Source organism: Octopus bimaculoides, chromosome 14 (assembly GCF_046866305.1).
Source record: "Octopus bimaculoides isolate indiv1 chromosome 14, ASM4686630v1, whole genome shotgun sequence".
Classification (NCBI taxonomy): Eukaryota; Metazoa; Mollusca; class Cephalopoda; order Octopoda; family Octopodidae; genus Octopus; species Octopus bimaculoides.
Genome location: NC_142941.1, coordinates 39,133,211 through 39,149,077, shown reverse-complemented (window position 1 = coordinate 39,149,077; position 15,867 = coordinate 39,133,211). Strand labels below are relative to the sequence as shown.

The window sequence follows — 15,867 nt, the reverse complement described above, 5'->3', positions numbered from 1 at the left end:
TTTAATCTTTTGAAATGGTTTTATTAATAATGTTTTATTTAGTATTGTAAAACTAATCAGAATTTTCATTAGAATTTGAGTAAGTATAGACTATAATAAGAATGGAAATTTAACAGAGTACTCATGAAATTACACTTTTTCATTTGTAGTTATATAAGTAAAGTTAGAATATATTATTAGAATTTCCATTAGAAATAGGAGTTCCGTATTGAGATAAGGGGAGATAATTCTTAACTGTTCTTGTTTTGTCAATAAGGCCTGGCAAATAATGAAGAAATTGTTCTTTAAGCTACTGAATAACTTCGACATTTAAAAGAAGTTGGAGTAAACACTGGTTCTAAACTAAGGTTTTGCACCATCAAGAAATACAAGGTTGCTTTGATGCAGTCGCTCAGCCTGTTAGAAATAGCAACTAAATTTACCTGCTATCTTACATGAAGACATGACAGGCCATGTTAGATAATATTCACACATGTCTCAAAAGAGACAGGATATCTAATACATCTACTTATATGAAACAGTAGGGTCTGATATATCTAGACATTTTTAGCGGTGTAAGAGACTAGGTAGTGTCTCTGTCAATAACTCATTATACATGTCATCTATTTTATGATTTGATTTCAGTTTGATGTGTACATGGTCTAAAGCTGTGTGTGATCGAGTTCTGTGTTTTTGTATGTGTGGTGGGAGTTCTATTAGTAAAGTATCTGACTGAATTAACCTAAATAAATTACTGGTATTTGCTTTGTTGCTTTAATTCAGTGAGCTCCTTCACTCATATGACCACCACGTACACATTGACAAATAGTACTTGACTATATACACATTGACACTCAGTATTAGATCAAACATATACATACAGATACACATAGACCCATAACATTATGGCATGCACACACAGTACATTATATATACACACATACATAGGCACAGTGTTTGTAATATCATACACACACACAATTTTACGCTCATTGAGAGAAATCATAAAATAAATTTAATGAAATTTTCATATCACATATCGGATGTATTTGAAGTTATCTCCTGGTTTTAATAATATATTATTGAAATAAATGAACATAATATAGGCCAGGAACTCCCTTATCAACACACACATTATTTTTAACATTATTTTCACCATTATTATTTGTACATGTTACTACAAAAATTTGAATGTCTCTGTCGCACAGTTTTTCTCCATGCTATTCAGTTCCAACATTTTCTCGTTGAGGCCTAAATAGCCCCCTCACCAAACAAAGACAAGCATGATGAGAAAAGCAAAACCGCAAAACAGATAGTACTGTGTTGGCTCAAGAACTGGATATCTCTAGTTGAAGAGATGAAGTCTAATGATAGCATATATAAGAATTTCTCAGTCTTCTGTTGAGGATTTACATGTCCAGCACTGCTCCAGCGACTGATAGGGATTTTACAAGTGAAAGCATAATCTAATCACATTAAAATCCCTTGTGTTTTTGTAGTGAATTAGTTTGTTACTTATCATAGCCAAAGCCATGCTGGATCAACACATTATTCCCATATGCATTAGCAAATTTAGTAGAAAGCTATTTTATATTTACTTTAATATCTGCTAAATATCCCTCATAAATATTACTTTTTGAGATTGCTTTCTGTGTATTATGTGACAGTTTTTGCAGTTTTCATTGCTTATGACATAAACTTGACACGTTAACAAAACTATTGATCAGTTTTGATAATCAAATGGTGATATATCTGAAGCAAAAGTAAATAAGAAACTACATGATAAAACGTTTTCATATTTTGAACAGTTAGCTGACCTTTTTAATTTGAATCCATATTGTCAGTAGATTGTATAAGCTTAAACATTTTGATAACCAAGTAACCTGATATTGTCTGTTTTCATGATACAAAACCACTTGTTTTAAAGTGTTTGGAATATTTCATTCCAGAAACTAATTTAATAATCTCAAAAAAGGAAATAAATAATGTTAAGAAATTCCTCAATTCTTGATAATTTTCAAAATATAAGTTATAGGTTTCATGAGAAATATTGTTATAAAGTGAATTAACATACATACATGCACACCCACATATAATGATATATAATTTTTTTTACCAGATTGGTCAACTATATGCTATTGAAAATAGCCATGTTGTCAGTGATATTGTTGGTGTTGTTGATAGCTGATAGTTGCTGGTGTGTGGATCATAACTACCATGTGAAAGAGAACAATGATATACACAGCTATATTGGAGATATTGTTACTGATACACACTTAGTAGATAATATACAGTCTCAGGGTGACAACAACAAACCGACATTTAAAATACTCCAGGGTGGTACTGATGGAACTGTTCAGTTATTTAATGTTACATCTGGAGGACAACTATATACAGCTGCCATATTGGATGCAGAAACTCTTTGTCAATATAATGTGGAATGTTTCAGAATATTGGAAATTGCAGTTCAATATGACCATTCTTTTATCAAGATATTAGAAATCAAAGTTATGATAGAAGATGTCAATGATAATTATCCTATATTTCCAAGCAAGCAATTTCACCTGCAGTTTGATGAAAATGATTTGAAAGGAACAAAAGAAATACTACCAAATGCCATTGATAATGATGTTAGTATCCAGAATTCTAAACTCTTTTATCAAGTCAAACAGGATGAAGACACTCCTTTCAAATTGCTTGTTTCTAAAAAATCAGATGGAACAGATTTATTAGAACTAATTTTGGAAGGTAACTTAGACCGTGAGACAAAAGAGATTTATACTATTCTGTTGATTACCATAGATGGGGGAACACCACGTAAAGAAAGTGTACTTGATGTAAAGATATTGGTGAAAGATAAAAATGATAACATTCCTTTGTTCTCCCAAGATACATACTACGTTACTTTAAATGATACACACAAGCCGAATAAACCTGTTGTAAGACTGTCTGCTACAGACTTAGATGTAGGGGAAAATGGAAAAATTTCTTATATTTTTAGTTCTAAAACACTAAATAAGATGAAACAGTGTTTTAAATTGGATGAGGTAACTGGAGAAATATTTTTAAATGAGGACTTTCACTTAGGAAAAGTCTATGAATTGTTTGTTGAGGCCAAAGATAATGGTAAACCATCAATGTCCTCAACAGCTATGGTTCACATTATTGGTATCAGTCACCTTAACAATCCACCAAATATTGATGTCAGATTTATCTTAGAGTCAACTGGAAACACAGCTGTCATCTCAGAAGGAACTCACATTTACAGTTTTGTTGCTTATGTCAAAGTTACTGACAATGACAGTGGGGTAAATGGACAAGTGAAGTGCCATTTACAAAACAGATACCTTCAGCTAATCTCAGTGTCTAAAAAGAAATACAAAGTTGTTGTCAAGAGTGAAATAGATAGAGAGACTGAAAAGAGTTTTAATTTCACCATTAAATGTCAAGATAATGGTTTACCTCCATTGACAGTAGAGAAACAGTTTTCTATGTTGGTTACTGACATAAACGATGTACAACCTCAGTTTAGTCAGGACATATTTAAGTTTCTAACCTATGAAAATGAAAACAAAGACTTCCCTGTTGGATATGTCAATGCTACAGATCCAGATATTGGAGATGGAGGACAATTAACCTATTCTTTGTTATCTAATGGAAAACATATTCTACCATTTCAGATATCTGATGTGGGATTTATTTCCACAACTGAGTCACTAGACAGAGAAGAAAAGAACATGTATGAGTTTAAGGTTTTAGTAAAAGATAAAGGAACACCATCACTGGAGAACACAGCAAATGTTGTTGTTGAGGTTATGGATTTAAATGATAATGCTCCCTATTTCAGTTTCCCTAATGTTAACCCTTTCAGTCTTAATGTCCACTACCATCCCCACTCTGACCATGATATCACAGTTGTTAGGGCCTCTGACAGAGACAGTCAACACAATGCCTTCCTCACATATGAAATACTCAGAGGAAATGAGAAACACTTATTTCAAATGAACCATCACTCTGGCGTCTTATCTTTCTCTCGCTCACTTTACCAAAATGATGCCGGATTCTATGAACTGGAACTAGGTGTGAAAGACAGTGGTAGTCCAGTTCTGTCATCAACAACAACTTTGTCTTTGACTCTAACAGTTAGTAACAACACATCAAAGATATTTAAGACCCCTTCAAAGACAACAATGGAATCAAGTAATGGTCTCCAATTGAATGTGATGATTGTTATTGTTATAGCAGCTGTGATAGTATCAGTTGTTATAGTGATCTCTATATCAATCTGTATAGTTCATAGACTGAAGCAGACAGATAGCAACTATAACAACAGTGTTGATATGTACCACAAGGTTACACCTGCATTAAACAACCAATCAAAATATATATTTGATCCTACTTGTGTTCCTTCTGGAGTTCAGTACACAATGGAGAGGAAGCTGAAGCCATCTCAGCAACCATTGGTAGACAGGGAAGGTATTTACTGCAGAAATATGTCAGCTGATAGATGGAATGAGCTGACTTTAAAAAGACCTCAGCAGGTGAGTTGCTTATATTTATTTGGAAATTCAAAGAAAACGTTGCATGTTTATCTGTTCATGTGATCTTGCATGAAATAAAACTCATCATCATCATCATCATCGTTTAACGTCCGTCTTCTATGCTAGCATGGATTGGACGATTTGACTGAGGAGTGGTGAACCAGATGGCTACACCAGGCTCCAATCTTATTTGGCAGAGTTTCTACAGCTGGATGCCCTTCCTAACGCCAACCACTTTGAGAGTGTAGTGTGTGCTTTTACGTGCCACCGGCACGAAGGCCAGTTAGGCGGTACTGACAACGGCCACGCTCAAAATGGTGTATTTTATGTGCCACCTGCACCTGCACATAAAACTGTTTTATGTATATTTCAGAGCAATCATCTTAAGTAAATATTTTGAAATTGTTTTCTTTATATAAAACTCACACTATTACGCATTTAAATTGTTCTCTCTAATGTAGGTGTGTCTGCTATATATTTTCATACATTTTACAGTTAGTTCTTTGAAGAGAAGCACCATATGAATACTACAAAGTAAATTGACAAGATACAAATTTTTGACTCCCACAAATTAGTTTTAGTGTCAGAGGAATATTATATTCACTGGATATTAAATAATTGATAATATTCTTAGCCGTACTAGAGCTCTTATATATACACAAGTGTAGTAAACTATAGATGTGAATAAAACATGTTTGCTATTTTCATCTGTAGGCAACGCTATTTGAAACAGGTTCTTAGCCTGCGAAATATTCATTGGGAGCCAACTACAGTTATCTCCCTTGTTGAAAGTTCTAGAACATTCCAAGCAAACGTTGGTTAGTTCCCCCTTTGCTAGCATACAAGGCGTAACTGCTAAACCACACGCAAGAGGGCGTTAGAAGCAATATCGCCTACTTAAGAGCAAATTCCAATTGAATTTCTCTTTTTTACTCTAAGACGTGACTAGATCAACATCAGAGAGAGAGCCAAGCACATGGATTCGATAGTTTTTTCTACCAGCAACTCGCTATGGTATTCTATGCCTCATGCCTGTCTGAAAGTAATTTTTGTAGATTGAGTTCCTTCTATTTTCACACTGTCATCGTGAAACATGGCAAGATGTTCAGAATCTTTTACTTCAATCCCAAATAACTTTATTGAACATTGTGTACTCACAGTATGAATTTGTTTGTTACACATTTGAATAAAACTTTGGATATGAAGATATTCACGCACGGACGCAAGTGTTGTTGTTAGTTACTGCACCAGGGGAATTTCACAACCATTGGATTAATGACTTGGTCCAGTCATTAAAGTGTTAGCATCTTCACTAGCAACTTCCGTCACTAAATATCTGCAGAATGGCATTCCTATATTGCTTGGATAATATTATGACCAAATCATATACAATTTTTAAAGATAATTAAGAATCTGAATGCTGTTGTGATATTATTCATATCTTCAGTTTACTATGCTAACTAAATTATCTAATATATGATTCTAACATTCTATTGTAAGCTTGTTCAGATATTACAAACTTAATTCATAGTTATCTCTGTTAAGAGATGGTGATGTTGAAGACCTCTAGGAGACAAAGAATGCAAAATATGCTATGAATTTCTTCAATATTCTGATTGCTGTTTTGTGTCTAATTTCTAGATTTGGTATAAGTAATCTGTTGAAAAGTTAAGATCTAAAATAATGTCCTAACTGAAGGTTTCTTAAAATTGTTTTTAAATTTATGGTTTCTATTTTAATAACATTATAATGGTCTATTGGATTTATATTTTCAGATATTTGTTCCAAGAGAAGAAAGTATGTCTCCTGGTTACAGAGAACTAAACAGTTCTGACCAATTCAGTGAGATGTCGACATTGTCATCTCACACTGATAGTGGTCATGGCTGGAGTGTCGGTAGTGCTGGACACTATGAGGAACTGCCAGGTAAGTTAGAAATAGCATCTCTTAAGATGTAAGAAACTTTTAAATTAAATATTATATTTCCTAATGAGATTGTAATACATATATTTAATTTAATGTGTTCATTCATTTTATGTTCATTATTCTTATGCTAGCATGAGCAGTATATTGAGGCAATGCTTTATTCCAAGAGATGTTTCTGTTGATAAGCCTTCATTGCTTTTCAAACAAGGGAGCATTCATTCCAACAATCCCAAAAAGTACAAGACTAAAATATAATTTCAAATTAACGATTATTGTTCTTTTCTCACACTATAAAATATACATGTTAAGATATTGATTAACTAAGAAGTTCTATTAAAATTCATTCACATCAATTTTTCTTCCAAACTTCCTTCTCAGATCTGACAATAATCAAAAATCAATCTTTCTTCTAAACTTTCTTCTCATGACTGATCCATAATCAAGAAAGACAATGTAAATATTAGAAACATCTGAATTTAATTAAATTCTTCATTATCAATAAATTATCAAGCTGTTAAGAAATAGAAAATTCTGAACAAACCTACACAGAGGGAGAATAATTTTATGCATGAAAGAAATGTTAATGAAGTTAATTGTTGATCGCAAAGTAAATTAATGTACAAACTCAATATTTTTTAGACCTGTGCCGTTATCAAAGTGACCATACATGGAATAGGAGAAATCAACTGCAACACACGCTCAACAGATCAAGGGGAGATAACAAATATGGATATCACCATCGACCTAACATCGATAACACTTCCTTCTCAAATGACCAAATACCTTTATCTATAACTGGGACTGCATCTAACACAACTGAACAACATTCTACAGTACCAGTGAAAAGTCAGTTTACTTCAGACTGTAAACCATCTCTGCCAGCTGTACCCAAAATAACAACACTACCAAAGGTACCTCCTCCTCCTCTATCTGCAACAAACGTCTAATTGCATAATTTGAAGAACACAACACATTATTTTCTCAAGACAGGCAATACATTTTCAGTAAGGAATACATTAATAGAAAATATTAATAATATAACAATATTTCATTTTATAGTAGAACATGCATTAATAATGTTTTATTCATTAGTTTCTGTTAGTTTTCAGCTTCTATTTTTAAATTTAAAGTTACTGTAAATCAACCCAATTATTTGGTTTATATTTAATGGCATTTGGTAATGATAAAATAAAGTTAACCACAGCAATTTTAGCACAGTGCATAATAATTTGTAAGTAAATACGGCAATCATTTTATACAACATTCTAACTTTTCTGCGAATCCATTTCTAAAATAGTAAATCTCAAGAATCGTGTATTTATAGTCTGTAATGCTATCAATTTACATTTTCCAAGGCTCTGAAATGTTACTGTTCTGTTACAAATTTGAGATTTACAGAATACTTTACTGCAGTAGTTTGTACAAGTTATATCTATTAGTAGTTCTGTTATGCTTCTGTTCTTTGTGAAATTCCTCAATATTACTATTAATTCTGAGGAAATGTATTAAATCCAAAATGAAGTGAGTTGCTATAATTTAACAAATGCAACAGTTTGGTTATGCAACTCTTTACTATCATTCTTTCTGTTCATTATCTCATTCTGCTTTTCTTCTATGTTCTACTTAACACATTTCCACTAAAGATGAATAAGTTTATTGATAGCCATAGTTTCGTATTTTCTAAAAAGTTTTTAAAGTTCAGTTTCTTACACTTTTATTCATATATATTAACATTATTTTGAAACAATATTTTCCATACTGAATTTATTGATTGCCCTCTTCATTCTAATCATTAAACATTTCTTCCTTATTCATTTATGTACTAACACACATACACATGTGTATGTGTGAGTGGGTTTAGTAAACTTGTTTCTGAGTCAGCCCATCATTAACTGCAAAAGTTGGAGGCTGTATTTCCGTTTCCTTGCATTGGAATAAAAGACAGCTTGTCATTGGCTACAACACACATTACATACTACACAGCCAACTTCATAGAACTACATAACACTATCATAAACCAAACTGCTCAGAACTTCTGCTACTAATATAACTTTGTTACCAAAACCCTCTAACAGCACAGCAACGATTATATAAATAACTGATACCTGTTGGTAAGTACTTATTAAAACTTATTCTGTTGTGTAATCTTTTATTTGTTTCTCAAATGGTTTATTTAATCAAAAGTTCATTCTATTGTTACATACAGGATGTAATAATAGAATCAGTTTACTTATTGTTAGAATTTCTTACAGATATTTGTACCTTGTCAGGATTTTCATTCATCAAATCTGGAATATAAATAGTATTTCTCAAAGACCATCTAGAATGGTAAATTTTAGGAAAGATATAATTTTACTAAATTTTTTAAATTTATAATTTTACTGAATGTTTAATTGTGATTAAATTGTCTAATGTTTAATGGAAAAATGATGTTAAATATAACATAAATGTTAAATATTAATAATTAGAAGGTGTATGTAATGAAGAAATTTATTTCTTTCGCTTTGACTGTTAGGCATCTGTTTTCTTTCTTATTTTCGTTTTTGTCAGGATCAAAGGGCAACAACTCATTTAGTTAAAGTTCTGTTATTATTTATGTTTTTTTTCTTTCCTTTTCATTGACTAGTTAATTATAGAATGTGGCTCAGTAACTGTGACGCTTAGAAACGAACCAACTTATAAACCTTAGGAATAAAATGGTTGGGGAGTACTAGTATTGTAAAAGAGTAAATGCGTTATAAGTATTTAGGGAGTTCCCTAGTATGGCTGCCATCAAATAACTGAAACCAGTAAAAGATAAAAGGAACCTCAGTTCGCTGGTTCTAGTTTTTTCAGTAAACTAGATGTAAAAGCAGGATACTGGTCAGTTCATTTGGATGAAGTGAGTCAGCTGCTCACAACCTTCAGGACCCCATTTCGAAGATATTGTTGGACTAGATTGTCATTTGGTCTAAAAATATCTCACGATATCTTTCAAGCTAGAATGGACGAAATCATTGAAGAACTCCCAGTGGTTTTTGGAATAAAGGATGACATCGCTGTCCATGGCAAAGACGAAGAAGAGCATGACAGAAATCTACAAAGACTCCTGGAAAAAAGGAAAGGAATCTGGATTGGTATTGAACTAGGACAAATGCCACATTCATCAACCCGAAATCTCTTTCTTAGAAAATATTTATTCCAAAGATGGCATCAGGCCAGACCCAGCAAGTGTTCATGACATTCGAAACCTGTCTGTTCCAGAAAACAAGGAAGAGCTACAAAAGTTCTTGTAAATGATGAATTTCTTTGCAACATTCATGCCAAACTTCAGCATGGAATCACAACCATTAAGGGACCACCTCAAGAAAAATATACCATTTGTCTGAAGACTGCATACACTGCTTTGGAAAACTTAAATCAACCATTTCAGAGAAATCAAATATCAGGTTCTTTAACCCAAAGCAAAAGACAGGACTTGAGGTAGACAGCACTTTGAAAGGACTTGGAGTAGCTATTGTGCAAGATAGCAAACCTGTGGCATTTCCATAGAAAGCCCTTGACAAATCTCAGCCAGCGTTTCACGATCGATGTTTGGGTAGTTTGACTGTGGTATTTGGAATCACCAGTTTCCACACATACCTCTACAGGTATCCGTTTGAAGTCATCACAGACCACAAAGCCCTGGAGGTGATCGCAGAAAAATCCCTTCTTTGAGCACCACCCTGACTACAAAGGATGCTCCAGAAAATTCAGGGATATGATTTCAAAATCAAATACCGCCCAAGGCATACCATGATATCAGCCAACGCTCTGTCTTGCCTCCCATGCCATGAAGGCAATAAAGACATTGACTACGGGAGAAATCTACTAATCTGAATTTGACCTTGTCAATTTTTCCATCAACAAACGTTACCAACTGCGTGAGTTCCCCATCAGAGATTCTACTTTGGCTACACTGATGGAAACAATCACTTGTGGGTGGCCAGACAACATCAAACGAGTCGCAGATGATATAAAGACACACTGGTCTTTTCTAGATGAATTGGATGTAGGAGATGGAATCCTCTTCAAAGGGACACAAATGTTGATACCTCCTCGTCTACAATATGACATTCTAGTACAGCTCCATGCTTCTCATCAAGGGATAGAAAAAAACCAAACTTCACTCTTGTGAAGGCGCCTATTGGACAAGCATCAACAAAGACACTGAAGAAATGTGCAGATCCTGTCAAATAAGCCAAGTATTGCAACTACCAACAACAAAGAGTCACTGATACCTCATGACGTTCCCAGCGACCCATAAAAAAACTAGGAACAGATCTACTTGAAATCAGTGGCAAAACTTCTCTGCTCATTTGTGACTACTTCTCCAAATTTCCGATTGTGACTCACCTCAGCCAAACCATAAGCAAAGCAGTCCTAGAGGAATTCAAAAAGACTGTGTCTCCCTTCAGCAGACCTGATGAAATTTTCAGCGACAATGGTCCTCAATATACTGGAAAACCATTTCAACAATTCACATCACTAAGGTACCTCCAATCAAATAGATTCATAGAGAGACAAGTACTGAAAATCAAAAAGACTCTCCAAAAATGTGAACAAAGCAAAGAAGACATACCAACAATGCATTGTTGAATCTAAGAGCCACATCATTAAACTCTAAGTTGCCGTCACCCACTGAAATCTATTTAGTAGACCAATCACAACACTTGTGCCATTACACTGGAGCTACTCTCACTAAACTCAAAGACAGAGAAAACTTCTTGAAGAAAAGAAAGTACAAATGAAAACTGTGTATGACCAGCATGCAAATATGGACTTACCTCTGTTGCACAAAGGTCAAGCTGTATGAGTACTTGACAAAAGCAACACACATTGAATACCTGGAGAAATAGCAGGACAATGTAAAGAACCGAGGTCTTACATTGTGAAAACAATACTTGGAGATCTGCGGAGAAACAGAAGGGAACCGAAAGATACTGACATAGGCATAGACAGACTGTATGAACAGACCACTGAGATGGAAATGCCCGTCAGATCGCCCAACAATATAGAAACAAACAACCATCCAACAGACCCTAAAAACTCCATGAAAGAGGTTACAGACCCCACAAACTCCACGAAACGTTATGAACCCTACAAACTCCATGGAATATGTTACTCAACATGGTTCAAGGAAAGAAATCACAAATAATCCTCCTGATAACAATGCAGAAACACAAAATAATGGCCAAATGCATGAAAAGGGCTCAATGCTAACCCCACAAAAGAATCACAAGATCAAGCAGAACAGTGAAAACACTGGATTTCTACAAAAACTTTATACCATAAAACCATTTTACTGCTCCTGTATCAATCTTTAATTTCATTTGTTGTACCTTTTCTTTCTGTAGACATACGATATCCAATGTTGCAAAGGCTTCATCTTGCATGCTTGAAATTTGTATGCAGTGGTAGTGATCACAGTTCTCTTCTGAGTCACTATGAGCCTTGTTGCTTGATTCTATATCATGAAATTTTTTGTGTGTTCTTTTTCCATCGCCATTTTTCTGTCTTGTTCTATTTTGTTTGTTCCCATTGACGACAGAATTTTTTCCAATGTCCCTTTTTGTTGCAGAAGTTACAGGAATCTTCATATGCAGGGCACTTTCTTGGTGGGTGCATTCATTCCCAATTTTCTCATGAACACTTGACAATATCTACATTGCTTGGTTCTGTGTTTGCAGGTTGTTGTATCTGACTTCTTCCAGCAAGAATAGCTTCAAATTTTCTACCCTCTGTTAGGGCATCTTCAAGTTTATAGTCTTTCTCCTTTCCTAGCAGCTTTTTTTGGAATGCTTTGATGGGAGTTGAAGCAATCAATAATTTAAAGATCCGTTGTTCAAGCTCATTTTCTTCAGACTCATATTTTTTGGTTATTGTTTGTCATCAATTGTCTCATCATGCTGAAATTGATGTTTGTCTTGACTTGTGCTTTGAACAATTCCCACAGTTTATTTGTGTTTTTCTTGTCAGCATTTGATAAGCTAGATGCATTCAGACATTTGAGTCCTTCATTTCCAGTGCCTCTTAATATTTTTAAGGCTATTTTCCTTGGTTCTGTAATATCCTCATCTTCACAATAGTACATGATGTTTTGTTTGAATATTTGCAGGGCTTCAGCTGCATTGTCTGTGTGCCACTGCACTTCAGGAATGTGAGATGTCACGATATTATTGTATTTCTTGATGCAATATTTTTACCTACCAAAACATAAATTATTTGCGTAGGAGGAAAATAACATCATAAAGTTCTATCAAATGCATATAGAGAGAAAGAATGGAATAATAATGTAGATTTTTTTGACATACCTTGTAATATGTTGGTACAATTTTGTACTGCTATCAGTTTTCAGTTATGTGAATTTTCTAGATCATTTCATCTTTGTTAATGTTTAATAAACTTTTATGTTTCATATGTTTACAGGTGATAACAGAAGAAAATATTCAAGAAATTACAATTATCTCACAGATTTCATCAACATCATACATATATTTCTTTGTAACAGAATTGTAGACTGTAACCATGTTATACATACTTTTGTTGGTGTTATTAATGGCTGAGAGTTGTTGGTGTGTGGATCATACCTACCATGTGAAAGAGAACAATGATATACATAGCTTTATTGGAGATATTGTTACTGATACACACTTATTGGATACTGTACCATCTTCGGATGATGGCAACAGACTGACATTTAATGTACTCCAGGGTAGCACTGATAAAACAGTTCAGTTATTTAATGTTACACCTGGAGGTCACTTGCACACAGCTGCCATATTGGATGCAGAAATTCTGTGTCAATATAATGTGGAATGTTTCAGAATATTAGAAATAGCTGTTCAACATGGCTATTCTGTTATTAAGATATTAGAAATCAAAGTTGTAATTGAAGATGTCAATGATAATTCTCCTATGTTTCCAAATGAGAAATTTCATATTCAATATGATGAAAACGTTTTCATAGGAACCAAATATATAATTCCAAATGCCATTGATAATGATGTCAGTATTAAGAATTCCAGAATCACTTATGGGATCGAAAATTTAAACACGCCTTTTAAATTGTTTGTTTCTAAACAATTGGATGGATCTGATTTATTGCAGCTAAATCTAGAAAATGTCTTAGATCGTGAGACAGAAAGCATTTATGAAATTCAGTTAATTGCCAGAGATAAAGGATCACCAGTAAAGGAAGGTGTACTTCACATAAAAATAATTATTAAAGATATTAATGATAATTTCCCTGTGTTCTCCCAAAATACTATTAATGTCACTGTAAATGACACACACCAGTTAAACAAACCTATTGCAAAGCTGTCAGCTACAGATTTAGATGAAGGAGATAATGGATTAATATCTTATTTCTTCAATAGTAAAACATCAACATATGCTATAAAGTGTTTCAGATTAGATAAAGTAACTGGATATTTGTTCTTAAAGAAAGACTTTCAATTTGGAAGGATATATAAATTGTTTGTTGAAGCCAGAGATAATGGTAACCCACCAATGTCATCAACTGCCATTGTTCTGGTAAATGGTGTCACTCATTTGAATAATCCACCAAACATTGACTTCAAATTTGTCATAAAGTCAACTGGAAAAATGGGTGTTATTTCAGAAGGAACACGAATTCACAGCTTTGTTGCTTATGTCAAAGTTATTGACAATGACAGTGGAGTAAATGGACAAGTTAAGTGTCATTTACAAAATAAATATCTTCAGCTAATCTCAGAGTCTGTAAAGAAATACAAAGTTGTTGTCAAGAGTGAAATAGATAGAGAGATAGAGAAGAGCTTTAATTTCACAATTAGATGTCAAGATAATGGTTTACCTCCATTGAAAGTAGAGAAACAGTTTTCTGTGCTTGTTACTGACATAAATGATGTACAACCTCAGTTTAGTCAGGACATATTTAAGTTTCTCACCTATGAAAATGAAAACAAAGACTTCCCTGTTGGATATGTCAATGCCACAGACCCAGATATTGGAGATGGAGGACAATTAACCTATTCTTTGTTGACTAATGGAAAAGATATTCTACCATTTCAGATATCTAATGTGGGATTTATTTCTACAACTGAGTCACTAGACAGAGAAGAAAAGAACATGTACGAGTTTAAGATTTTAGTAAAAGATAAAGGAACACCATCACTGGAGAACACAGCAAATGTTGTTGTTGAGGTTATGGATTTAAATGATAATGCTCCCTATTTCAGTTTCCCTAATGTTAACCCTTTCAGTCTTAATGTCCACTACCATCCCAACTCTGACCATGATATCACAATTGTTAGGGCCTCTGACAGAGACAGTCAACACAATGCCTTCCTCACATATGAAATACTCAGAGGTAATGAGAAACACTTATTTCAAATGAACCATCACTCTGGTGTCTTATCTTTCTCTCGCTCACTTTACCAAAATGATGCTGGATTCTATGAACTGGAATTAGGTGTGAAAGACAGTGGCAATCCAGTTCTGTCATCAACAACAATGTTGTCTTTGACTCTAACAGTTAGTAACAACACATCAAAGATATTTAAGACCCCTTCAAAGACAACAACAGCATCAAGTAATGGTCTCCAATTGAATGTGATGACTGTTATTGTTATAGCAGCTGTGATAGTATCGATTGTTATAGTGATCTCTATATCAATCTGTATAGTTCATAGACTGAAGCAGACAGACAACAACTATGATAGTAGTGTTGATATGTACCACAAGGTTACACCTGCAATAAACATCCAATCAAAATATATATTTGATCCTACCTGTGTTCCTCCTGGAGTTCAGTACACAATGTCGAGGAAACTGAAGCCATCTCAACAATCAAAGGTTGACAGGGAAGATATTCACTGCAGAACCATACCATGTGATAAGTGGAATGATTTTACTTTAAGCAGACCTCAACAGGTAAATTGCTTATATTTATTTGGAATATCAAGGAAAAAATTGCTGTTGTATGTTTCATTTGCTTTTGTGTTCCTGCATGAAATATAACTGCTTTATATATATTTCAGGGCAATCATTTTGGTACCATGTAAACACACCCATGCAGGTGTCATGTAAAATTGCCCATAGAGGTTCCACATGAAAGTGCCCATGTTGGGGCCATGTAAAAGCACTCACTACATTAAGTGGTTAGTATTAGGAAGGGCATTCAATCATAGAAACTATGGGAATATAGCGAGATGGAGTATGGACAGCTCTCAAGCTAGTTAATTCCTGTAATAATGTCCATCCCATGTCAGCATGGAGAACTGATGTTAAAAGATGATGACCACTCTCACTCTTTACATTTAAATCGTCCTCCTTATTGTTCATCTGTCTTTTCCAAACGTATTTTCGCATTCTTTTCAATTTGGGTATTCCTAGAGAAACATCATGTGAATGCTGCAAA

At 34.0% G+C, this 15,867-nt stretch overlaps 2 protein-coding genes across 2 annotated transcripts; both read left to right on the top strand.

Annotated features, from left to right (window-relative positions):
• The first annotated feature begins 1,388 nt into the window (after positions 1-1,388).
• On the top strand, positions 1,389-14,414 carry LOC149132694 (protocadherin beta-8-like). Its single transcript, XM_089363257.1, has 4 exons — positions 1,389-4,520; positions 6,296-6,446; positions 7,086-8,557; positions 12,894-14,414. The coding sequence occupies exons 1-3, from the start codon at positions 2,112-2,114 to the stop codon at positions 7,391-7,393; spliced, it is 2,868 nt and encodes a 955-aa protein (XP_089219383.1). The 5' UTR covers positions 1,389-2,111; the 3' UTR covers positions 7,394-8,557; positions 12,894-14,414.
• On the top strand, positions 12,993-14,151 carry LOC149132695 (protocadherin gamma-A3-like). Its single transcript, XM_089363281.1, is given in 2 exon segments — positions 12,993-14,057; positions 14,059-14,151. Coding segments are annotated over 2 exon segments (1,158 nt in total).
• Positions 14,415-15,867: the final 1,453 nt, after the last annotated feature.